This window comes from Oncorhynchus tshawytscha, linkage group LG23 (genome assembly GCF_018296145.1).
Source record: "Oncorhynchus tshawytscha isolate Ot180627B linkage group LG23, Otsh_v2.0, whole genome shotgun sequence".
NCBI lineage: Eukaryota > Metazoa > Chordata > Actinopteri > Salmoniformes > Salmonidae > Oncorhynchus > Oncorhynchus tshawytscha.
The window spans coordinates 1,623,142-1,648,433 of record NC_056451.1 but is presented as its reverse complement, the minus strand read 5'-3'; the positions used below and the strand labels follow the sequence as shown (position 1 = coordinate 1,648,433).

Sequence of the window (25,292 nt, the reverse complement as noted above, 5' to 3'; positions counted from 1 at the left end):
ACTAAAATACGTTTTCTATGTAGTTCCATATCATTGTCATTGACGAGTAGCTGGAGTATGCTGTATGAGCAAGGATTAAAAAAAAGGGAGTTGACTCAGTAATGAAACAAAACCAGATTAAATTGGGTTTATCATTGACTTTATACATTTATTTGAAATAAAATATTTACAAAGTAAATTAATAGTTTAGCAGATAAGAAGCTTAGTATAATAACATTTTGTTAAAAATAAGTCAATGTACAAAAAATTCTGGCAAATACAAAGGCATCTTAATTTATTGTGTATTGAAATATAATAATGCCCAGCTTGTGTGCACAGCCTTCACAGACTGGCCAGGTCTGGGCTGCATGGTGCCTCTGATTCAGGGCTTCAGTGAGTCATTATTTACTCAAATGCATAGCTAGTAGTCACATCAGTGCTCTGTAATTAATTACAGTTCTGTTCACATTACCTTTGCAATTCCTTCTAAGTATGACAACAATGGTACTACTACAGTATTTAGCTATGACTACAAAATACATGTGCAGTGCTTTTAGGGAGGCCAAATGGTGGACTGAGTTGTGTAGAAAAATGTTAGTAATTAGTTCCAAGGTTTATTTTATTACTGAAATGTATTTAAGCACTTTAAAAACAAATCTAAAATGTTTCATATCCCTGATATTACAAGTGCTGTGGAGTGCAGCTCAGTCGTTTCTGAGACCTTCAGATTAGGTTCATCCAATTAAGACACAAACCTTTGGATATGAGTAGCTTCGATCTTACTTCAGGGCCAAAAATGTAAGGCTCCCTTTCGTCCAAAAAGGCTGTTGAAATCAGCCACATACAGTAGAAGCTACACTAGAATGTATGAGTATCTTTCTTATGACTTTGAGAACTGAATTTTACACTGTACATAAAGTAAAAACTATTTTTTTTAAATACTTGAAGTAGTCAAATACACAAGGTTTGTGAAATCACCATGCTCAACACGGAAAAAATTGAAACTGAATGAGCTATAAAACATCTATGGGTATTACACAAAAAGGAGCAACTTAAGAATAAATTAAGTGTTCTTTTGTTTTTATTTTTTACACACTGAGCAAGTCCTCTTCATTTTGCTTGTTGACATTGAAACCAGATCCCTCACCTCGTTTCCAAAATGTCAGTTATGGTCCTTCCAGTCTATGTTGGGCAAAGCACTGTGGAAAAAAACACATATTAATGAGTATGGCTGAGACTAGGTGTGAATGCCAGTTAGGCTACTACGGGAAAATATAAGGTAAGAAATAGAACAGGGTTGGGTGGAGAAAAAGGAATGAAATAGTAAAACAGGAGAAATAAAATAACCAAGTACCTGTATCTAGGTTTGATCAGGAAAACAGTCTCAAGCAATCCAAACACATTTGAAACAGATACGGCAACAATACACAATATGCCAATACAGCCATTTAGTATTCAGTGAGCCCAGAGGGAGAAACCGGTTCCGGTGGTTGTAAAAGTAGTGATTCCCAGGGAGCGTTTTAGTAGAACCCGTAAGGTCCATTTAGGATCACTTGAGGATGTGAAGGGTTAGGCAAAGCAAGGTCGTGGGTCAGGGATAACTTTGTGACACCAACGGGAGCAGCAATGGGGTCTACCATACCCTAAACAGCAGCAGTGTGACAGTGAGGGGTGGGGCAGGGCAGTGACAGGACACAACGGCAGGGTACGGTTACATTACACTAAAGCTCAGTGGCCACTAGGGGTGCTCTCACGCAATGAGTGAACTACACCACACAGTACAGTGTCAGAATGTGTGCCACAAACCTCTCTGTCCATGGCTCTCACACCAGAGCTAGCAAGTACAATGCAGCGAGACATTGAACAGAAAATTGAGAATGGAGAGATTTTTTAAAGAAATGAATGAAGGAAAAAGGAGATCACTCAACTGTAAAGTGCCCTGTCCAACACACACAAAATAAAAGGCACAACAACTTAAATAGTAGAGCAGCCTAGTTTAAAATAGCCTAATGTGAAAATCATGAGTTATCAATAAACGTTATGTTCTTGAATTCTACAAAAATTGAGAGACAACAACTATACAAAAATGCAGAGACAACAGTATGCCAACAACACATAACTCACTGTGATATAGCGTACTAATGTTAAAATGTACATAGAGAGAGGCTGAGTGTATTCACCTTTGAGAATGTAGTCTGTCAGAAGGCTGGGCACCTTGTCACTGTCGTCTCTCATAGCTTGCAGGACTGCAACAGAAACACAAACCAATCAGAAAAAGGTATTTATTCCAGGAATGTATTTGACCAGGGTATGTCAACAATCTATAACACTAGATAAACAACTGTACCCTGTACTTCAAGTAGCACAAATGTTTTCATTTATTTAAGAGTCATGTGATGGGTGGGGGATAAATGCTCTGCACCTTACAGGTGCCACTTACTAAGGTGCCACTTACTTTGGGTAAGGATCTGAAGATCTTCCACCGATGGAGGGCCTCCTTTCTTCTCATATGGAATGACTGTGGTCAGATACTAAGAGAGACCATGGGGTAGAAACAATAGAGAAAAAGAGAGAGAATAAGTACAGTGCCTAGTGAAAGTGTAAACACCCCTTGTACACCTTTCCCATTTTTCTGCCTTAAAATTCAATTACACAATATATTGTTTTCCTACTGATCTACACAACCTATCCCACATTTTCAAAGTGAAATAAGAATTATAGAACATTTTCCAAATGAATACAAATTAAAAAACAAGTCTTGATTGCACATGTCTTCACACCCCAGAGTTAATACTTGGTGGAACCACCATCGGCAGGCATTACAGCTGTGAATCATTTTGAATGAGATCCTACCAACTTTACACAAATGTTCCTCTCACAGCTGTAATGGCTGCCTAAAGTTCTTCCACCAAGTATTAACTATGGTGTGTGAAGACATATGCAATTCAAGGCATCTTTGTTTTTTGTTCTATTTAATTAATAACATTTTCTATAATTTTCCTTTACATTGAAGTTGTGTAGTAGGTTGTGTAGATTGGTCAGGGGAAAAACATCTAATTTAATCCCTTTTTACATGTAATTTTAAGGCAGAAAAATATGAAAACTGTGTAAGGGGTGTGAAGACTTTCACTAGGCACTGTACATGCTAAAAACAATTGTTCAATTGCTGCTCCAATGTAGAAAGGCAATTGGTGATGTTTGTTAAGACTCCTTAAATACAGCAGAGAGGTGAGACAGCGAGTAATTCATGTTCAGTTTATGGAAATGTGACGCTGGGTGAATCAGCATTTTTAGGTGGGACTTGCGAAGCAAAAGTCCAGACTTTAAATTTTCGTCATACTTCTGACATTTGATTATTATTATTTAGCACATACTGGTCAGAACCAGTGTGCTTACATACAACTTTAAAAAATCTATATATATTTAATACTTTTTTTAAATGACATTTTATACTTTTTAAGTTTTTTTTTGTTGTCCTTTTTTGTCCTCCATCCACTTTCATGGCAATTTCCTCAACATTCTAAAGGCCCCATTGTGACATCATCAATTCCAACATTCCATTCACTGTAAATGAAACAATGCAACTTTTTACACAAATCATCTAATTTAACCAGTTAGTCAACAACTATTACAAAATATTAGAGCATATGAAATCTTCATCTACTTCTCTGCTTTTCAAATCTGAATGCAAAACAAAAATATTTGATTCTGATACAAAGTAACAGCTATTTTAGTCACAGCATCAACAACATTTTCTGAAACTTTTTATAAACAACTGAAATTTAGGCAAAAAGTTATGGGTATGACATCTTCGTCTACTTCTCTGCTATTCAAATCTGGCAACGGATTAAGAATAGCTTCTACCAATCAATCGATAGAGCTGTTTTAGTAACCAATCAACTGCTCTCTTTATAGATGCTGTTAGTCATGTCAGAAGCTAGCAGGTTCATTACTTACAAAGAACAGCTGCATATTCCATTAAAACTGAAACACGTTTGGAAGTTCACTTTCCTTGCTTTGTCTAAAAACACTATCATGAATCTAGCAAGTAACTTTTCTGGGTCAGAGTGTGGGTATTTATTTATTAGTTTCAAAGCATAAATGTTTGTTAGCATGAACTTCTTATGGATCAAATCCCTTTAGCGTGATTGATTTGACAACATCCGGTTAAATGGCAGAGCACCAAATTCAAATTAAATATATATAAATATTAAACTTTCATGAAATCACACATGCAATGCACCAAATTAAAGCTACACTTGTTGTTAATCCAGCCAACGTGTCAGATTTCAAAAAGGCTTTACGGCGAAAGCAAACCATGCTATTATCTGAGGACAGCACCCCATCAAACAAAGTCTATCATAATTCAACCCGCCAGGCATGACACCGAACTCAGAAATAAAGATATAATTCATGCCTTACCTTTGACGAGCTTCTTCTGTTGGCACTCCAATATGTTCCATAAACATCACAAATGGTCATTTTGTTCGATTAATTCCATCGTTATATATCCAAAATGTCCATTTATTTGGCGCATTTGATCCAGAAAAACACCGGTTCCAACTCACGCAACATGACTACAAAATATCTCATAAGTTACCTGTAATCTTTGTCCAAACATTTCAAACAACTTTCCTAACACAACTTTAGGTATTTTTTTAACGTAAATAATCAATAACATTTAAGACGGGATAAACTGCGTTCAAATCCTGGAGGAAAACAAAGTGGAGCGTGCTTTTCAGGTCTATCAAACAGTACACTTCACTCGACCCTTGTTCTGGACAGCCCTATTTCTTCATTACACAAAGGAAAAACATCAACCAATTTCTAAAGACTGTTGACATCCAGTGGAAGCAATAGGAACTGCAAGCAACTGCCTTAGAATTCTAGATTCCCAATGAAACCCCATTGAAAAGTGAGTGACCTCAACAACAAAAAAATCCTGGATGGTTTGTCCTCGGAGTTTCGCCTGCCAAATAAGTCCTGTTATACTCACAGACATTATTCAAAAAGTTCTCCTCAGTGTTGCCATGTTTGTGGGTTTCCTGGCCAAAATTGGGCTACTTGGAAAACAATGTCACGGGTGAAAATGTACTTGTTGCGGGTTTTTGGGCTATTTCTAAATTGCACCGCAGCAATTTAAAACATATATATTTCACTGTGACCTGCTCCTGACTGTAGGCAGTGAGTCATGCTGTTGCTGAATGATTGAGAGATCAGGAGTGGTGTGTGTGTTGAGAGAGCACTACAGTTTTTGGCTGAGTCAGGTGAGCGAGAGGAACAAGAGCAGCACGCGTGTACGTTGTGACAACTTTTTACCAGTTGTTGGTAGGCTATTTAGATTGTCATTGTGGAGCCACCTTTTTCCATAAAATATGTTCATACTCTAGAACTGATGCATATCAAAAAATAATGGAGACCAGGCACTGGAAAATGACTTTTTGTGCGCACTAGAACGCATTACATAAATCCGCTTGGTTTAAACTGCATTCTAAAGTTGACTGCTTAAGTGCTTTATGCATGCTCAGTTCATGGGTATCGGGGGCTGCCCGAGTGGAAATTTTAAATGGAAGTTATGGAACTTCCTCACCGGGTTATTTTTATGGGGAAAAGTCCTCAATGAAACTGACTTTAGGCTAAATGTGGAGAATTATACATTTACTTCTTTTGGCCATCAAGTAAACCTAGTAATATATATGCCATTGTAGGCTACCATTTAATACAATAAATATGTTGAAATTATGATATCACTGGAGTCCTTGCAAATCAATTTGTGCAACCTGTGTAGCCTATCTGGGGCTGGCAAACCAATTTAATAAATAGCCTATAACTTTGTTGTTGTAGCCTTGTGTTATTATGAACAGTAGTCATATTAGGCTACAGGTGAATCACATTCAGAAAAATAAACTGGCTGTTGTTGACAAGCATATTAAGTTCATATATAGATATTATTAATATTTAATTCAGTGATTGAAATTATGACCCCATTCTCTGTAGCCTATTCCAGCAGACTATTGGGGAAAGAAGAACTTATATTTGCAAAATTGCCTTGCTATTCATGTTGAATAAATTAGTCTTCATTTGAATGAAGCAAGTTTACATCTTGCCTACATCTTGTCTAGAATACTGTAGACTATCTGAAATGAGATGTAAGGCCTATACGGGGCTATAGGCTACCTGCCTTTATCTGAGCAAACTATGGTAAAATTAAATTAGAATCAAAAACCCTGAATTTAGTTTGAAGCCTATGCCTATTGAAATGACAAGTCAATGGCGGTTCGTAGTCTTAATGTCATAATGTCATACTTTCCAGGTCCATACCCAAACAGTTCGAACTACTAATTTTGAAAATTACTCTCTCCAGAAATAAGTCTCTCACTGTTGCCGCCTGCTACCGACCCCCCTCAGCTCCCAGCTGTGCCCTGGACACCATTTGTGAATTGATCACCCCCCCATCTAGCTTCAGAGTTTGTTCTGTTAGGTGACCTAAACTGGGATATGCTTAACACCCCGTATTCAGTCCTACAATCTAAGCTAGATGCCCTCAATCTCACACAAATCATCAAGGAACCCACCAGGTACAACCCTAACTCTGTAAACAAGGGCACCCTCATAGACGTCATCCTGACCAACTGGCCCTCCAAATACACCTCCGCTGTCTTCAACCAGGGTCTCAGCGATCACTGCCTCATTGCCTGTATCCGCTAAAACGGAGCCGCAGTCAAACGACTTTAAGCACCAACTGTCAGAGCAGCTCACAGAACTGCACCACCCCTCATCACTGTCAAACGCTCCCTAAAACACTTCTGTGAGCAGGCCTTTCTAATCGACCTGGCCCGGGTATCCTGGAAGGACATTGACCTCATCCCGTCAGTTGAGGATGCCTGGTCATTCTTTAAAAGTAACTTCCTTACCATTTTAGATAAGCATGCTCCGTTCAAAAAATGCAGAACTAAGAACAGATACAGCCCTTGGTTCACCCCAGACCTGACTGCCCTCGACCAGCACAAAAACATCCTGTGGCGGACTGCAATAGCATCGAATAGTCCCCTGGGGTATGCAACTGTTCAGGGAAGTCCGGAACCAATACACGCAGTCAGTCAGGAAAGCTAAGGCCAGCTTCTTCAGGCAGAAGTTTGCATCCTGTAGCTCCAACTCCAAAAAGTTCTGGGACACTGTGAAGTCCATGGAGAACAAGAGCACCTCCTCCCAGCTGCCCACTGCACTGAGGCTAGGTAACACGGTCACCACCGATAAATCCATGATTCCATGATTATCGAAAACTTCAATAAGCATTTCTCAACGGCTGGCCATGCCTTCCGCCTGGCTACTCCAACCTCGGCCAACAGCTCTGCCCCCGGCAGCTCCTCGCCCAAGCCTCTCCAGGTTCTCCTTTACCCAAATCCAGATAGCAGATGTTCTCAAAGAGCTGCAAAACCTGGACCCGTACAAATCAGCTGGGCTTGACAATCTGGACCCCCTATTTCTGAAACTTTCCGCCGCCATTGTCGCAACCCCTATTACCAGCCTGTTCAAGCTCTCTTTCATATCGTCTGAGATCCCCAAGGATTGGAAAGCTGCCGCAGTCATCCCCCTCTTCAAAGGGGGAGACACCCTGGACCCAAACTGTTACAGACCTATATCCATCCTGCCCTGCCTATCTAAGGTCTTCGAAAGCCAAGTCAACAAACAGGTCACTGACCATCTCGAATCCCACCGTACCTTCTCCGCTGTGCAATCTGGTTTCCGAGCCGGTCACGGGTGCACCTCAGCCACGCTCAAGGTACTAAACGATATCATAACCGCCATCGATAAAAGACAGTACTGTGCAGCCGTCTTCATTGACCTTGCCAAGGCTTTCGACTCTGTCAATCACCATATTCTTATCGGCAGACTCAGTAGCCTCGGTTTTTCGGATGACTGCCTTGCCTGGTTCACCAATTACTTTGCAGCCAGAGTTCAGTGTGTCAAATCGGAGGGCATGCTGTCCGGTCCTCTGGCAGTCTCTATGGGGGTGCCACAGGGTTCAATTCTCGGGCCGACTCTTTTCTCTGTATATATCAATGACGTTGCTCTTGCTGCGGGCGATTCCCTGATCCACCTCTACGCAGACGACACCATTCTATATACTTTCGGCCCGTCATTGGACACTGTGCTATCTAACCTCCAAACAAGCTTCAATGCCATACAACGCTCCTTCCGTGGCCTCCAACTGCTCTTAAACGCTAGTAAAACCAAATGCATGCTTTTCAACCGATCGCTGCCTGCACCGCATGCCCGACTAGCATCACCACCCTGGATGGTTCCGACCTTGAATGTGGACATCTATAAGTACCTAGGTGTCTGGCTAGACTGCAAACTCTCCTTCCAGACTCATATCAAACATCTCCAATCGAAAATCAAATCAAGAGTCGGCTTTCTATTCCGCAACAAAGCCTCCTTCACTCACGCCGCCAAGCTTACCCTAGTAAAACTGACTATCCTTCCGATCCTCGACTTCGGCGATGTCATCTACAAAATGGCTTCCAACACTCTACTCAGCAAACTGGATGCAGTCTATCACAGTGCCATCCGTTTTGTCACTAAAGCACCTTATACCACCCACCACTGCGACCTGTATGCTCTGGTCGGCTGGCCCTCGTTACATATTCGTCGCCAGACCCACTGGCTCCAGGTCATCTACAAGTCCATGCTAGGTAAAGCTCCGCCTTATCTCAGCTCACTGGTCACGATGGCAACACCCATCCGTAGCACGCGCTCCAGCAGGTGTATCTCACTGATCATCCCTAAAGCCAACACCTCATTTGGCCGCCTTTCGTTCCAGTACTCTGCTGCCTGTGACTGGAACGAATTGCAAAAATCGCTGAAGTTGGAGACTTTTATCTCCCTCACCAACTTCAAACATCTGCTATCTGAGCAGCTAACCGATCGCTGCTGCTGTACATAGTCTATTGGTAAATAGCCCACCCATTTTCACCTACCTCATCCCCATACTGTTTTTATTTATTTACTTGCTCTTTTGCACACCAATATCTCTACCTGTACATGACCATCTGATCATTTATCACTCCAGTGTTAATATGCAAAATTGTAATTATTCGCCTACCTCCTCATGTCTTTTGCACACAATGTATATAGACTCCCCTTTTTTTCTCTACTGTGTTATTGACTTGTTAATTGTTTACTCCATGTGTAACTCTGTGTTGTCTGCTCACACTGCTATGCTTTATCTTGGCCAGGTCGCAGTTGCAAATGAGAACTTGTTCTCAACTGGCCTACCTGGTTAAATAAAGGTCAAATAAAAAATAAAAAAATAAAAAATCCGTAGCATGCGCTCCAGCAGGTGTATCTCACTGATCATCCCTAAAGCCAACACCTCATTTGGCCGCCTTTCGTTCCAGTTCTCTGCTGCCTGTGACTGGAACGAATTGCAAAAATGGCTGAAGTTGGAGACTTTTATCTCCCTCACCAACTTCAAACATCTGCTATCTGAGCAGCTAACCGATCGCTGCAGCTGTACATAGTCTATCGGTAAATAGCCCACCCATTTTTACCTACCTCATCCCCATACTGTTTTTATTTATTTACTTTTCTGCTTTTTTGCACACCAATATCTCTACCTGTACATGACCATCTGATCATTTATCACTCCAGTGTTAATCTGCAAAATTGTAATTATTCGCCTACCTCCTCATGTCTTTTGCACACAATGTATATAGACTCCCCTTTTTTTCTCTACTGTGTTATTGACTTGTTAATTGTTTACTCCATGTGTAACTCTGTGTTGTCTGTTCACACTGCTATGCTTTATCTTGGCCAGGTCGCAGTTGCAAATGAGAACTTGTTTTCAACTAGCCTACCTGGTTAAATAAAGGTGAAAAAAAAAAATAATAATAATAATAACAGCACAATTGCCAGAAAAGAGCCTAACATTCATTTCTTTATGTTCATCCAAGTGTTTCTTGCTCAGAGATTTTGAGACCCTCTATTCAACTTTCATCACTCAAACTCTCCTGTGGGATTTATCTATAGTTATGCACATGCACAAAGGGGATAAGGGCACAAGGCGATACCCTGTAACCATAATAGCCTTGGTTTCATGCATGTTAACATTAGAAGCCTCCTCCCTAAGTTTGTTTTATTCACTGATTTGGCGCACTCTGCCAACCCGGATGTTCTAGCTGTGTCTGAATCCTGGCTTAGGAAGACCACCAAAAAATCAGAAATGTTCATCCCAAACTACAAGATTTTCAGACAAGATAGAACTGCCAAAGGGGGCGGTGTTGCAATCTACTGCAAAGATAGCCTGCAGAGTTCTGTCCTACTATCTAGGTCTGTACCCAAACAATTTGAACTTCTACTTTTAAAAATCCACCTCTGTAAAAACAAGTCTCTCACCGTTGCCGCCTGCTATAGACCCCTTCTGCCTCTAGCTGTGCTCTGGACACCATATGTGAACTGATTGCCCCCCATCTATCTTTAGAGCTCGTGCTGCTAGGCGACCTAAACTGGAACATGCTTAACACCCCAGCCATCCTACAATCTAAGCTTGATGCCCTCAATCTCACACAAATTATCAATGAACCTACCAGGTACCTCCCCAAAGCCGTAAACACGGGCACCCTCATGTCCGGGGGTGTCCTCGGATGGAGCCACAGTGTCTCCTGACCCCTCCTGTCTCAGCCTCCAGTATTTATGCTGCAGTAGTTTATGTGTCGGGGGGCTAGGGTCAGTTTGTTATATCTGGAGTACTTCTCCTGTCCTATTCGGTGTCCTGTGTGAATCTAAGTGTGCTCTAATTCTCTCCTTCTCTCTTTCTTTCTCTCTCTCGGAGGACCTGAGCCCTAGGACCATGCCCCAGGACTACCTGACATGATGACTCCTTGCTGTCCCCAGTCAACCTGGCCGTGCTGCTGCTCCAGTTTCAACTGTTCTGCCTTATTATTATGGTCATTTATGAACATTTGAACATCTGGTTCTGTTATAATCTCCACCCGGCACAGCCAGAAGAGGACTTTATGCTCTCTCTAACATTAGGACCATGCCCCAGGAACATGATGACTCCTTGCTGTCCCCAGTCCATCTGACCATGCTGCTGCTCAGTTTCAACTGTTCTGCCTTATATTATACGACCATGCTGGTCATTTATGAACATTTGAACATCTTGGCCATGTTCTGTTATAATCTCCACCCGGCACAGCCAGAAGAGGACTGGCCACCCCACATAGCCTGGTTCCTCTCTAGGTTTCTTCCTAGGTTTTGGCCTTTCTAGGGAGTTTTTCCTAGCCACCGTGCTTCTACACCTGCATTGCTTGCTGTTTGGGGTTTTAGGCTGGGTTTCTGTACAGCACTTTGAGATATCAGCTGATGTACGAAGGGCTATATAAATAAATTTGATTTGAGATATCATCCTAACCAACTTGCCCTCTAAATACACCTCTGCTGTCTTCAACCAAGATCTCAGCGATCACTGCCTCATTGCCTGCATCCGTAATGGGTCAGCGGTCAAACGACCTCCACTCATCACTGTCAAACGCTCCCTGAAACACTTCAGCGAGCAGGGCTTTCTAATCGACCTGGCCAGGGTATCCTGGAAGGATATTGATCTCATCCCGTCAGTAGAAGATGCCTGGTCATTTTTTTAAATGCCTTCCTAACAATCTTAAATAAGTATGCCCCATTCAAGAAATTTAGAACCAGGAACAGATATAGCCCTTGGTTCTCCCCAGACCTGACTGCCCTTAACCAACACAAAAACATCCTATGGCGTTCTGCATTAGCATCGAACAGCCCCCGTGATATGCAGCTTTTCAGGGAAGCTAGAAACCATTATACACAGGCAGTTAGAAAAGCCAAGGCTAGCTTTTTCAAGCAGAAATTTGCTTCCTGCAACACTAACTCAAAAAAGTTCAGGGACACTGTAAAGTCCATGGAGAATAAGAACACCTCCTCCCAGCTGCCCACTGCACTGAAGATAGGAAACACTGTCACCACTGATAAATCCACTATAATTGAGAATTTCAATAAGCATTTTTCTACGGCTGGCCATGCTTTCCACCTGGCTACCCCTACCCTGGTCAACAGTACTGCACCCCCCATAGCAACTTGCCCAAGCCTTCCCCATTTCTCCTTCTCCCAAATCCAGTCAGCTGATGTTCTGAAAGAGCTGCAAAATCTGGACCCCTACAAATCAGCCTGGCTAGACAATCTGGACCCTTTCTTTCTAAAATTATCTGCCGAAATTGTTGCCACCCCTATTAGTAGCCTGTTCAACCTCTCTTTTGTGTCGTCTGAGATTCCCAAAGATTAGAAAGCAGCTGCGGTCATCCCCCTCTTCAAAGGGGGGGACACTCTTGACCCAAACTGCTACAGACCTATATCAATCCTACCCTGCCTTTCTAAGGTCTTTGAAAGCCAAGTCAACAAACAGATTACCGACGATTTCGAATCTCACCATACCCTCTCTGCTATGCAATCTGGTTTCAGAGCTGGTCATGGGTGCACCTCAGCCACGCTCAAGGTCCTAAACAATATCTTAACCGCCATCGATAAGAAACATTACTGTGCAGCCATATTCATTGATCTGGCCAAGGCTTTCGACTCTGTCAATCACCACATCCTCATCGGCAGACTCGACAGCCTTGGTTTCTCAAATGATTGCCTCGCCTGGTTCACCAACTACTTCTCTGATAGAGTTTAGTGTGTCAAATCGGAGGGTCTGCTGTACGGACCTCTGGCAGTCTCTATGGGGGTGCCACAGGGTTAAATTCTTGGACCGACTCTCTTCTCTGTATACATCAATGATGTCGCTCTTGCTGCTGGTGAGTCTCTGATCCACCTCTACGCAGACGACACCATTCTGTATACTTCTGGCCCTTCTTTGGACACGGTGTTAACAACCCTCCAGGCAAGCTTCAATGCCATACAACTCTCCTTCTGTGGCCTCCAATTGCTCTTAAATAAGAGTAAGACTAAATGCATGCTCTTCAACCGATCGCTGCCTGCACCTGCCCGCCTGTCTAACATCACTACTCTGGACGGCTCTGACTTAGAGTACGTGGACAACTACAAATACCTAGGTGTCTGGTTAGACTGTAAACTCTCCTTCCAGACCCACATCAAACATCTCCAATCCAAACTTAAATCTAGAATTGGCCTCCTATTTCGCAACAAAGCATCCTTCACTCATGCTGCCAAACATACCCTTGTAAAACTGACCATCCTACCAATCCTCGACTTCGGCGATGTCATTTACAAAATAGCCTCCAATACCCTACTCAACAAATTGGATGCAGTCTATCACAATGCCATCCGTTTTGTCACCAAAGCCCCATATACTACCCACCATTGCGACCTGTACGCTCTCGTTGGCTGGCCCTTGCTTCATACTCGTCGCCAAACCCACTGGCTCCATGTCATCTCCAAGACCCTGCTAGGTAAAGTCCCCCCTTATCTCAGCTCGCTGGTCACCATAGCATCACCCACCCATTTCTCTGGTCACCCCCAAAACCAATTCTTTCTTTGCCCGCCTCTCCTTCCAGTTCTCTGCTGCCAATGACTGGAACGAACTACAAAAATCTCTGAAACTGGAAACACTTATCTCCCTCACTAGCTTTAAGCACCAGCTGTCAGAGCATCTCACAGATTACTGCACCTGTACATAGACCACCTATAATTTAGCCCAAACAACTACCTCTTTCCCTACTATATTTATTTTATTTTATTTATTTATTTATTTTGCTCCTTTGCACCCCATTATTTTTATTTCTACTTTGCACATTCTTCCACTGCAAATCTACCATTCCAGTGTTTTACTTGCTATATTGTATTTACTTTGCCACCATGGCCTTTTTTTGCCTTTACCTCCCTTATCTCACCTCATTTGCTCACATCGTATATAGACTTGTTTCTACTGTATTATTGACTGTATGTTTGTTTTACTCCATGTGTAACTCTGTGTCGTTGTATGTGTCGAACTGCTTTGCTTTATCTTGGCCAGGTCGCAATTGTAAATGCCTACCTGGTTAAATAAAGGTGAAATAATATTTATACATTTTTTAATTACTAAAGAGAGAGCCAGAGATCAATGTAGCCTACCCAGAAGAAAAACACCTGTCCCTGACCTTCCTCCTCCCGTTGTTGCTGGCTTTCTCAGATTCTGTCTCTGCTGTTAAGCTCCTGACTTTGCCGGTAATGGGCTACACCAGCGGTCGGCATCCTTTTCCATTTGTAGTGCCAAGTTATCATACCATTTCTGCTGATCTTACATGCCAGTTATGATTTTTATATGCACATTTACATGGAACTTTAATTTAATGTAATTTATAATGTCTTCATATCTCAAAATTAATGTTATGTGGTAAATCTAAATGATATCTAAATGAAAATTATACAAATCTAAAAGTAACTTTTATTTTCATTGCCAATATGTAAAAATAGCCTACATAAAGACAACAAATAAAAACATTGCAACCTGCAGGTAGAAAATATCCTGATAAAAATAAATATAATCTAAATCACATTGGCTATGCATGACCTGTCTGCAAGGAACTTGCATTGTGTCAGCTATTATATTAACTTGGTCTGGCCTGAAGCTCCTGCTAGCAAACTTGCAACATTGTATAAAATATTCTGGGTCCTCAAGAGTTTCCAGCTCCAGTGAACTCTAGACAGACAGACACAGCTGCAGGCTATTTTGCACAAGGGCTAAGAAGTAATCAGGTAGACCTATTTTATGACGCTTCCACCGGATCAGAGCATGACATTTCTTCCCCCTTTCATGCTGAGCGGTAATCGAAAGGGAGCGAGCTGGAAAGATGTTTCAAATAGGCTGTGTTGAGGAACAACTGTAATTTTCAATGGATGTAAAAACAGACTTTGTCTACTCGCTGCTTGATGTGAAGAAAAAATTACTTTCAGAAATTCCACAGTGATGGTGAGTTAAGACAATCATTAATAGTATTAGATCCTCAAATGAGCACAATTATAGACCTACATTTGCTCGCAGACCAAGTAGACTAGTCCTACTTCTATATGCGTAATCAGTTGTGTGTCCCTTACTCAAGATTGACAGGAGTGCTCAAAACAAAAGACAATTAATAAATTGACAACTCATACAAGGAATGAAATAAATCATAACTTTTTTCTCACAGCCTAAGTTGTGTGCTCTGCAAACAACGTGTCCACTCCTACAATGACAACGGTAAAATTGTAATAAAAATAATAATATATTGAGTGCATTAACAGAAATTACCAAGGCCAAACAAACATTGTAGATTAGAAATTATGGGAGTTAAGAGTAAATGTACCTTCGGTGATACTGGTGTGCCGTGAAACAGACAGGTTTCTTGTGTGCCATAATTTGTTTATGTACTCTACATGGCCAAAAGTATGCGGACACCCCTTAAAATTAGTGGATTTAGCTATTTCAGCCACACCCGTTGCTGACAGGTGTATAAAATCGAGCACACCACCATGCAATCTCCATAGACAAACATTGGCAGCAGAATGAAGAGCTCAGTGACTTTCAACGTGGCACCGTTATAGGATGCCACCTTTCCAACAAGTCAGTTCGTCAAATTTCTGCCCTGCTAGAGCTCCCCCTGTCAACTGTAAGTGCTTTTATTGTGAAGTGGAAACATCTAGGAGCAACAATGGCTCAGCCACGAAGTGGTAGGCCACACAAGTGCTGAAGCACGTAGCGCGTAAAAATCGTCTGGAGCAACAACGGCTCAGTCGCAAACAACGACTCAACCAAATGCTGAAGTGTGTAGCGCATCTCTGGAGTGATGAATCATGCTTCACCATCTGGCAGTTCGACAGACGAATCTGGGTTTGACTGATGCCAGGAGAACGCTGCCTGAATGCATAGTGCCAACTGTAAAGTTCAGTGGAGGAGGAATAATGGTCTGGGGCTGTTTTTCATGGCCCCTTAGTTCCAGTGAAGGGAAATCTTAACGCTACAGCATACAATAACATTCAGGATGATTCTTTGCTTCCAACTTTGTGGCAACAGTTTGGGCATGGCCCTTTCCTGTTTCAGCATGACAATGACCCCGTGCACAAACCGAGGTCCATACAGAAATGGTCGGTCGAAATTGGTTTGGAATAACTTGACTGGCCTGCACAGAGCCCTGACCTCAACCCCATCGAACACCTTTGGGATGAATTGGAATGCAGACTGCGAGCCTGGCCTAATCCCCCAACATCAGTGCCCGACCTCACTAATGCTCTTGTGGCTGAATGGAAGCAAGTCCCTGCAGCAATGTTCCAACATCTAGTGGAAAATAGGACTAGGCTATATATCGAATTAATGTTTTTGCGCGATATTCCAAATGCCTTTATCGCAGAATCAAGGTTTTTGTATTTTTCGTTTTCATGAGCACTTACGTCGGCTTGTTCTCATGTTGTCTTTTTGGTTTTGTCTCATTCGCTCCTTCTGTGCTGTGCACCTTCCCATTACACCAGAGATCTGTATATAATGACAAGATGCTCATTCATGTCTCCACCCTAACAACAGGTGTCGTTGTTCGAAAGGAGGGAAGGCAGGCAACAAGCTTAGGTTCAAAATAAGCGCATAGAAACGCATTGGCCTTATTTTGGACAGATTTTAGCGAGAGTGAAACCTCTCATTTCGCCTCTTTCTCCCAAGACCCTCCCCCTACAACTCACAAAAACAAAGATGAGAGATCACCTCTTCCTCTCTGACAAACATTTTCAACTTGCTATTTGCATTTGAGGTTTGGTCCAACAGAATCGGTCACATGGACACCGAAACACATGGAGACATTATTTCACAGTAATAGAGAAGGTAACCTTTCAAACCATACCCTGTTTATGTTTTAACTCCTCAAATTTCAAGCAGAGCAGACACTACTAAAATGAATGTACCAATGAACATTCATTCTGGAAAATGAATGATCAGTTTGTAGCGCGCACATTACGGTACCACGTATCGCTAGCAGCATCTTTGTCAAATAAAGATAGATATACTAGCTGTTTAGTCTGTTTTATAAATGTGCAATAAGAATAAAACAATTATATAAGGAATTGGCAACTCGTTCTCATTCTGAGAAAGAAGGTAGGCCACTTTATTTCAGCATCTGTTCAAATAGTTGGAGACGGACAGAAGGTTGTGTTCGTAACAATTCAACTGTTTTGCCTTGTCAGCTGAATTCAGAGCTTGTGAAATTATACCTAGATCCAATTTGGCTAAACTTGAAATATACATATTAGCTGGCTACTTACTAGCACGTGGGCTTGTGCTTGAGATATTGTTTATGAGACCGGTGTTCATTTTCTATAATGCCTGATACACTATTAGTTGATGTGCATTATGCATAGTTCTGGTTAAATTTGAAACAAAAATAGCATTTTGATAGACAGACCGGAAAGCCATATCAGTGATTATGACAAAAAAAAGAAGGTACAACTATTGTGATAAAATAATTAAATTATTAGTGGGTCTTATGGTTGTTGAAGGCATATATTCAGCCTAGGTATAATTTCACAAGCTCTGAATTCATTAGATTATTGCTGACTGATTAAAATACAGTGTATTTTACCTTTAAATTGTACAACAAAGCTTATTTAGAGAAAACATGTTTTTAAAATTAGATATATATTGCGAATCTCCCATAAGTTTGAGAAAATCGAGATATTAGTTTTAGGCCATATCACCCAGCACTAGTGGAAAGCCTTCCCAGAAGCGTGGAGGCTATTATAGCAGCAACTCCATATTAATGCCCATGATTTTTTAATTGAGATGTTCGACGAGCAGGTATCCACATACTTTTGGTCATGTAGTGTATATTTTCCACTGCTCGACTAAATAAATCTCGGTCGACCAACAGCCTATCGACCAAACAATCGACTAACTGGGGTCAGCCTTAATACACTGCTTTCAGAAAGTATTCACACCCCTTGAATTATTCCACATTATGTTGTGTTACAGCCTGAATTCAAAATGTATTAAATATTTATTTTTCTCACCCATCCTCACACAATACCCCATAACAACAAAGTGAAAACATGTTTTTGGAAATGTTCGTAAATTTAAAAAATAAATAAATACAGAAATATCTAATTTACATAAATAAGTAATAACACCCCTGTGTCAATACATGTTAGAATCCCCTCTGGCAACAATTACAGCTGTGAGTCTATCTGGGTAAGTCTCTAAGAGCTTTGCACACCTGGATTGTACAATATTTGCACATTATTCTTTTTAAAATTCTTCAAACTCTGTCAAGTTGGTTGTTGAACATTACTAGACAGCCATTTTTAAGTCTTGCCATAGGTTTTCAAGATGATTTAAGTCAAAACTGTAATATCCAATGTCATCTTGGTAAGCATCTCCAGTGTAGACTTGGCCTTGTGTTTTAGGTTATTGTCCTGCTGAAAGGTGAATTTGTCTCCCAGTGTCTGTAGGAAAGCAGACTGAACCAGGTTTTCCTGTAGGATTTTGCCTGTGCTTAGCTCTGTTCCATTTATTTTTATTCTAAAACACTCCCTAGTCCTTACTGATGACAAGCATACCCATAACATGATGCAGTTGTGTTGGATTTGCCCCAAACACAACACTGTGTATTGAGGACATGAAGTTCATTTCTTTGCCACATTTTTTGCACATCATTTAGTGCCTTATTGCAAACAGGATGCATGTTTTGGAATATTTGTATTCTGTACAGGCTTCCTTCTTTAATCTCTGTCATTTAGGTTAGTATTGTGGAGTAACTAGTATTGTGGGCCAGTGACACGAAATCTCAATTTAATCCATTTAAAATTCAGGCTGTAACACAACAAAATATGGAAAAAGTCAAGGGGTGTGAATACGTTCTGAAGGCACTGTAGTTCTTCAACTACCACACAAAAACTTTTGTGTGTGTGTGTGTGTGTGTGAATTTTACCCCGTTTTCTCCCCAATTTCGTGGTATCCAATTGTTTTTTTAGTAGCTACTATCTTGTCTCATCGCTATAACTCCCGTACGGGCTCGGGAGAGACGAAGGTTGAAAGTCATGCGTCCTCCGATACACAACCAAACCAAGCCACACTGCTTCTTAACACAGTGCGCATCCAACCCGGAAGCCAGCCGCACCAATGTGTCGGAGGAAACACCGTGCACCTGGCAACCTTGGTTAGCGCGCACTGCGTCCGGCCCGCCACAGGAGTCGCTGGTGCGCAATGAGACAAGGATATTCCTACCGGCCAACCCCTCCCTAACCCGGACGACGCTAGGCCAATTGTGCGTTGTCCTTAACCACTGCGCCACCCGGGAGGCCACAAATACTTTTAAAGAGTTGTCATCACTAGATATTTCTCTCCCAAAATAATAGCGTACAACTTTCTAATCATTTCATCATCATTCACCTAAAATCAAACTTCGAATGTAAATTGTGCATCTATTTATCTGAAACCCACAGCATGATTGATTCAGAGTTTCTTTGCTTTCCTAAGAGTGTTGCCCACATGATCCGGCTTTTTATTCCCATCTTCTAACAAAAGAATGACGAATTCTAACGAATTACTAAGGTTCTGTGTTTCTTCTTTAACTTCTTAATGCACGCATCCCGTTACCGGGATCATTTGTCAACATCCGCTGAATTGCAGAGCGCCAAATTCAAATTAAATGACTATTTTTTTTAAATTTTCATGAAATCACAAGTGCAATATAGCAAAACACAGCTTAGCTTGTTGTCTGATTTCAAAAAAGCTTTTCGGCGAAAGCATACCAAGCGTTTATATAAGGACATCTCTCTCAGTAGACAAAACATTACAAACAGCTAGCCGCCAAGTAGATTGGTCACGAAAGTCAGAAAAGCAATAATATGAACCGCTTACCTTTGATGATCTTCGGATGTTTGCACTCACGAGACTCCCAGTTACACAATAAATGTTCCTTTTGTTCCATAAAGATTATTTTTATATCCAAAATACCGCCATTTGGTTGGCGCGTTATGTTCAGAAATCCACAAGCTTGAGTGGTCACTACCAGGCTCGAGCGGTCACTTCCAAATTGTCACGTCCTGACCTTAGTTCCTTTTTTAGGCCTCTATTTTGATTTGGTCAGGGCGTGAGTTGGGGTGGGCATTCAATGTTTTTCAGTCTTTGTTTTGTTCTGTGTGTTGTATTTCTATGTGTTTGGCCTGGTATGGTTCCCAATCAGAGGCAACTATCAATCGTTGTCTCGGATTGAGAACCATACTTAGGTAGCCTGTTCCCACCTGTGTTTGTGGGTAGTTATTTTCTGTTTAGTGTTTTTGTTGTACCTTACAGAACTGTTCGTTTGTCGGTTTGTTGTTTTTGTTCTGGTATTCATCTTCATTAAAAGTATTATGAATACGTACCACTGTCACGAATTACTAAGGTGGGTGGAATCTGGCGCAGAGAGCAGGCTTAAATTATTAGACAGTTTATTCTCCGGCGCACAAAACAACGGTCAATCCAACACACAGGGTGAATAATCCAAAGCAGGACCAAAATAGTCCGGAGAATAAAACTCATGAACACCACCAAATAACAGGAATACAAAAACAATCCCGCACAAAACAAGGGCGGGACAACCTACTAAATATAAGGACGCTAATTAAACTAAAATACACACAGGTGAAACTAATAAGACAAAACCAACAGACAAACGAAAACGGGATCGGTAGTGGCTAGTAGGACGGTGACGACGACCGCCGAGCACCGCCCGAACAGGCAGGGGAGCCAACTTCGGCGGAAGTCGTGACAACCACGCTGCACTTTGGTCCTCTTCTCCTTCTCCCGACGACAATCCTTACACAAATAGTATCCGTAAAGTTCGTAGAAACATGTCAAATGTTTTTTATAATCAATCCTCAGGTTGTTTTTACAATCGATAATATTTCAACCGGGACTGTAGCTTCATCAATAGGAGAGAGAGAGAAAATGTCTGCTCCAAGCTGTTGCGCATGCAAAACGCTGCTGGCACCCAGCAATACAATGACGCCATGTGATCTTTCTAGCTAATTCTTCAAAATAAAAGCCTGAAACTATGTCTAAAGACTGTTCACACCATGGGGAAGCAATAGGAAAAGGAATCTGGTTGATATCCCTTTAAATGGAGTGAAGGCAGGCAATGGAACAGAGAGCTTTCAGGAAAAACAGCACTTCCTTGTTGGATTTTCCTCAGGTTTTCGCCTGCAATATCAGTTCTGTTCTACTCACAGACAATATTTTGACAGTTTTGGAAACGTTAGAGTGTTTCTATCCTAATCTGATAATTATATGCATATTCAAGATTCTGGGCCTGAGAAATAGGCAGTTTCATTTGGGTACGTTTTTCATCCAAACATCAAAATACTGCCCCCTACACTCAACAGGTTAAGTTTTCAAAGCAACAACTGTAGCTGAGACATTTTTGTGATCTAACTTCCCTACAATCCAAATTAATACGGTTGATATAGTAGTTTATCAAAGTAATTATTTTACGACAATAAACGTTGACTATATGCAACTGCTTTGCTTTAAATAGTAAAGTAAAACGTGTTAAACTTCTACCACTAACACAAAAATACTTTTAAAGAGTTAAAGCAAGTCCCACCAATTGTACTTCATGTACAATTACCATCTAGTTGACCAACAAAAACACACACAGCACCAATGAAGAGGGCAACAGACAGAGAGAAAGAGAGAAATATAGGCACCTGTCTTTCAATGCCACCACTCCCAAAAGTTTGCCAGAAGCCATTTTGAATGGCAGAGGAGAGGCCCTCCATGCTGAAGCGCTGGAGAGGAAGGAAGTGATGCAGAGAAATGGGAAGTAAGAGGCACACAAACAGGAAACAAGCAGGTGAAGAGAGAAGGAACCATACGCAAGGTTTAAAAGGTCAAAAATGCCAAAACAATAAACCAGTAAATTAGTTTGTAAAAAGAGCAAAGTAATAAGGTATCAAGAAAGTAATAAGGGGGACATCTGCACAAGCAATAAATAAGTTGTATAAGGTTTGAATACATTTTAAAAGGTTACTAAAACTGTCCACTCTGAATGCCATGAAACAGTGGATCAGCAGGCATTGTGTGTGTGTTTGTGTGTGTGCATGCACAGCATGGATGGTGTCACTCACTGATCCTAGTGCTTGTGTTCTCTCTGGTCGGCCCTGCGGGGCCCCGGCACCACTCTTGAGTTTTTTCTTTTTCTTCAGTAGTTCCTTGTGTTCCTTTTGTCTGTTCTGCACATCTATCAGGATAGATATGAAGCTGTTCTTCACCTCTTTTTCAAAGTCCAGTTCGTCCCTGAGGGCCAGGTGTTGAATCAGCTCCTCACTGTAACGTGTGATGGCCGTCTCCACCTCCTCTAGCCGCTCATTCAGCTCTGATAAACACAGGGTCCTCTCTCCTGCACGCACACACACACACACAACCACACACAGACAGAAATGTAGCATAAGAATGCAAACACACTTTCAACCTCCCTCTAACCCTCCCTCACACCATCCCTCATACACACACACACCTAACTGACAGAGATATACTCACGCTCTTCATAGCTGTGGTTTGTTCTGGAGCGCTGGATGTCTAGAGAGAGCATGGAGAGGTCTGACTGAGAGGGGTGGTTCCGCTCTGCCTCCAGGTCAGGAGAGTCCTGCATCATCTCCTCTATCTCCTCAATAACCTACAATACACAAGGTAACACCACACATTTGGGATCAATTCCATATCTATTCCTGTCTGTTGCATCGGACATAGAAATTCTCTATGTAGTGCTATTCCATTTCTTGGAATGACATTTTATTCTTGAATTGACTGGAAATGTCAATAGAATAGACTCCAACTCTGGTTAACACACAAACACCGGCTCAGTCCACCTGTCATCTGTCTATGTGAAGCACATTCAAGCAACAGGTACAAGCCCCATACCCAGCTCTGCTCCACTGTATTCTATCTTTGATAAAGTGCAGGTCAATCTTGGTCTATTCCAGGCAGAGCTGTGGGTTGGTAGGTTGGTAAATTGGTGGGTAGCCCTACCTGTTCTGCGGTGAAGAGGGGTTCGTCATTGAGGCAGGAGACGATGATGGTGTGCATGTCCATCTGTTCCCTCAGCTCCTCATCGTCGGACAGCTCCAGTGTTGCATCATCCACCCTCTGACAGGTCAGGGGAAGGGATTTAATCAAAACTAAATCCTGGCACAATGAAATCTGAATTTTAGATTGGAGCTATAAACAGATTGGACAGGAAGGTAGGGGCAGGGAGAGGGGGAGTGGTAGAGATATAGGGAGAAAGAGAGAGTGGGGATGGAAAGAAAGGGGCAAAGAGAGAGCCTTCTATGAAGCAATAACTTGACTCACTGGTTTGTTTTCAAGGTTTAGACTGGGGAGATGGAGGGTGCGGGTTCTAGACTGTTTCCAGTCTACTGCCATGACATTACCATAATTATCTGCAAGAGCATTCCAGATCCTGTGTGGGAAATGAGATGAGAGACACATAAAAGTGAACACCACCGTCTCTAGGTCCAAAGCCCATGTAGAGAAGTGATAGCTAACTTCTAATAATGGTCAACAGTGGTTATATTTGGGATAATGACACTGCACTGTGCATGTAGCCAAATATTGGTTACCAAGTGACAGATGCCACAAGGTCACAAACATCTTACAAAAGATTTACCCAGATGATACTGTACATTTTCGATCAAAAACATACATTGTAAGCAGTAAAATGAGGACTAATCCAGCTGTGCGATATGTTTGGGCTGATGATAATGCTACAGCCGCACTGCTTTAAGACAGTGTTATGAATAGTGAAAAGGTGAGACATTAATAACTAATATATAATTTATAAACAGCATGGTATTAGGCTAACTATTTATTAACCACAGACAGATCAGTGGGATCAACTATCTCTACCCAAGGCAATATCCAAATCTTTCATCTTTTAGGAGGGGATAAATGTGAATTGTCCTATTCTGATCTCCAGGGAAGGGTATTTAGGTCAACATTCTAATCTAGAGTTTAGTGGGATGTCTTTGTTTGGCATATTTGGGACACCATGCACGGACACGTTTTCAACAGAGATTATGTGAGTTCTAAAATCTAGTTTGACGGAGAAGTCACATGACCACTGATATCGTTGCTTATTGACAAGTCATCAGCATAACTGGCAGTGAGCATAGCAACAATAATGCATGAAAAACATACTTATAAACGTAAACTTCTAGTGAAATTTATGTAGCCTTACTGTATGCCTATAGCAATATTCTCAAATAGGTGTAAATATGGTATACGCCTATCTAATACAATGTTGAATGTTGGCAGCTTGCATCGACTATCAATACACGTGACTGCATGTATGAGTGGAACGCAATTATGCAGAGCGAGACATTGAAATGTGATAGTATGTTGCAAGGGACGAACTAACTTTGGCCACGAGTCACTTAGCTTACTCACTCGTCGTTCCTCAGTGTTGTGTCCTCGGCGATAATGTTTACAGGGGCAATGTTCTCAGCTTTGGTGTTGAGATTTCGGAAACACATTGTCAATTTCTCGTCTAAATTGTTCACCAGATCTTCCATGGACTTTAAGCTGCCCATTTCGCCCGAAAAGCTGTTGTTGAGCTCTGGAAGGACCTTCAGAACGTCTGTCATCTGTTCGACAACCAAGTTTACTCGTTCCATCCGAGTCCCCTGCTCTGAAACCGGCTCAAATTCCTTAAAATCGTGCCACTCATCATCGAAATGCGCAAAGGGCGCCGCCATGCCTGCCGCGCGAAACACCCTATGTGCCTCTGATGAATGATGTATGCGGCGAAGTAATGTCAGGACACTGCATCCTCCAGTGCGAGCTGTGTCTCTGTGGACCCGTCCGAAAACTATTTTTCGCCACCTCCAAGGTCCTAACCTCTTGGGGTTTGCAGATCTATACAAACAGGATAGGTGCAAGCAATATGGTAATATAACAACATTCGGTGAGCATACGCATTATTGTACACCCTTCTGGGTTTTACAGATCTGCAATCACTGAACACTAAGGTCAAAGGGAAATGGAGCCTGGGGTTCCTTTCAGTTCGGGCTTCCCTCTCACAAAATGACCCTTTGACACAAAAACGTAACCAAATGTACTGACATAGATAGAGGCCAAACAAATGATCTGGCAGATTATTTTCAATAATCTAAAACATTAAATAATTTGTGGTCCCAAGACCCAAACTATGGAGTGTAATGACATTTACACAATAATAGTAGATAAACTATGCTCCAGTCAAATTCAACCAGTCACCAGAGAATGACTAGACATTTTGATGTTTCAGGGACTAATTTGACATTGGTTTGCAAACATTCTGAGCCAACACCTTTTT

At 41.6% G+C, this 25,292-nt stretch overlaps 1 protein-coding gene across 3 annotated transcripts; it reads right to left on the bottom strand.

Moving 5' to 3' along the window:
• Positions 1–133: 133 nt before the first annotated feature.
• On the bottom strand, positions 134–24,875 carry LOC112223168 (fasciculation and elongation protein zeta-2). Of its 3 annotated transcripts, XM_024386193.2 has the most exons (10): positions 24,386–24,875; positions 23,291–23,399; positions 22,970–23,086; positions 22,481–22,616; positions 22,069–22,340; positions 21,649–21,729; positions 2,435–2,510; positions 2,160–2,225; positions 1,786–1,813; positions 134–1,178 (listed from the first exon to the last, which is right to left on the bottom strand). In XM_024386193.2, exons 1-9 carry the CDS (start codon positions 24,691–24,693, stop codon positions 1,803–1,805), a joined length of 1,176 nt encoding a protein of 391 aa, XP_024241961.1. In that variant the 5' UTR covers positions 24,694–24,875; the 3' UTR covers positions 134–1,178; positions 1,786–1,802. The 3 variants fall into 3 exon arrangements, with proteins under 3 accessions (XP_024241961.1, XP_024241960.1, XP_024241962.1); XM_024386192.2 differs by lacking the exon at positions 1,786–1,813 and having other exon boundaries at positions 135–1,178; positions 24,386–24,873; XM_024386194.2 differs by lacking the exons at positions 1,786–1,813; positions 21,649–21,729 and having other exon boundaries at positions 136–1,178; positions 24,386–24,864.
• Between the last annotated feature and the right edge of the window lie 417 nt (positions 24,876–25,292).

Excerpts from the sequence above, each read along its gene's own strand:
- LOC112223168 (XM_024386192.2), bottom strand. The coding sequence starts at position 24,693 with ATGGCGGCGCCCTTTGCGCATTTCGATGATGAGTGGCACGATTTTAAG. Across the intron at positions 23,400-24,385 it reads ACAACACTGAGGAACGACGA|GATCTGGAATGCTCTTGCAG; the intron begins GTGAGTAAGCTA and ends TTTCCCACACAG. Across the intron at positions 2,226-2,434 it reads TCTTCAGATCCTTACCCAAA|TCCTGCAAGCTATGAGAGAC; the intron begins GTAAGTGGCACC and ends TTTCTGTTGCAG.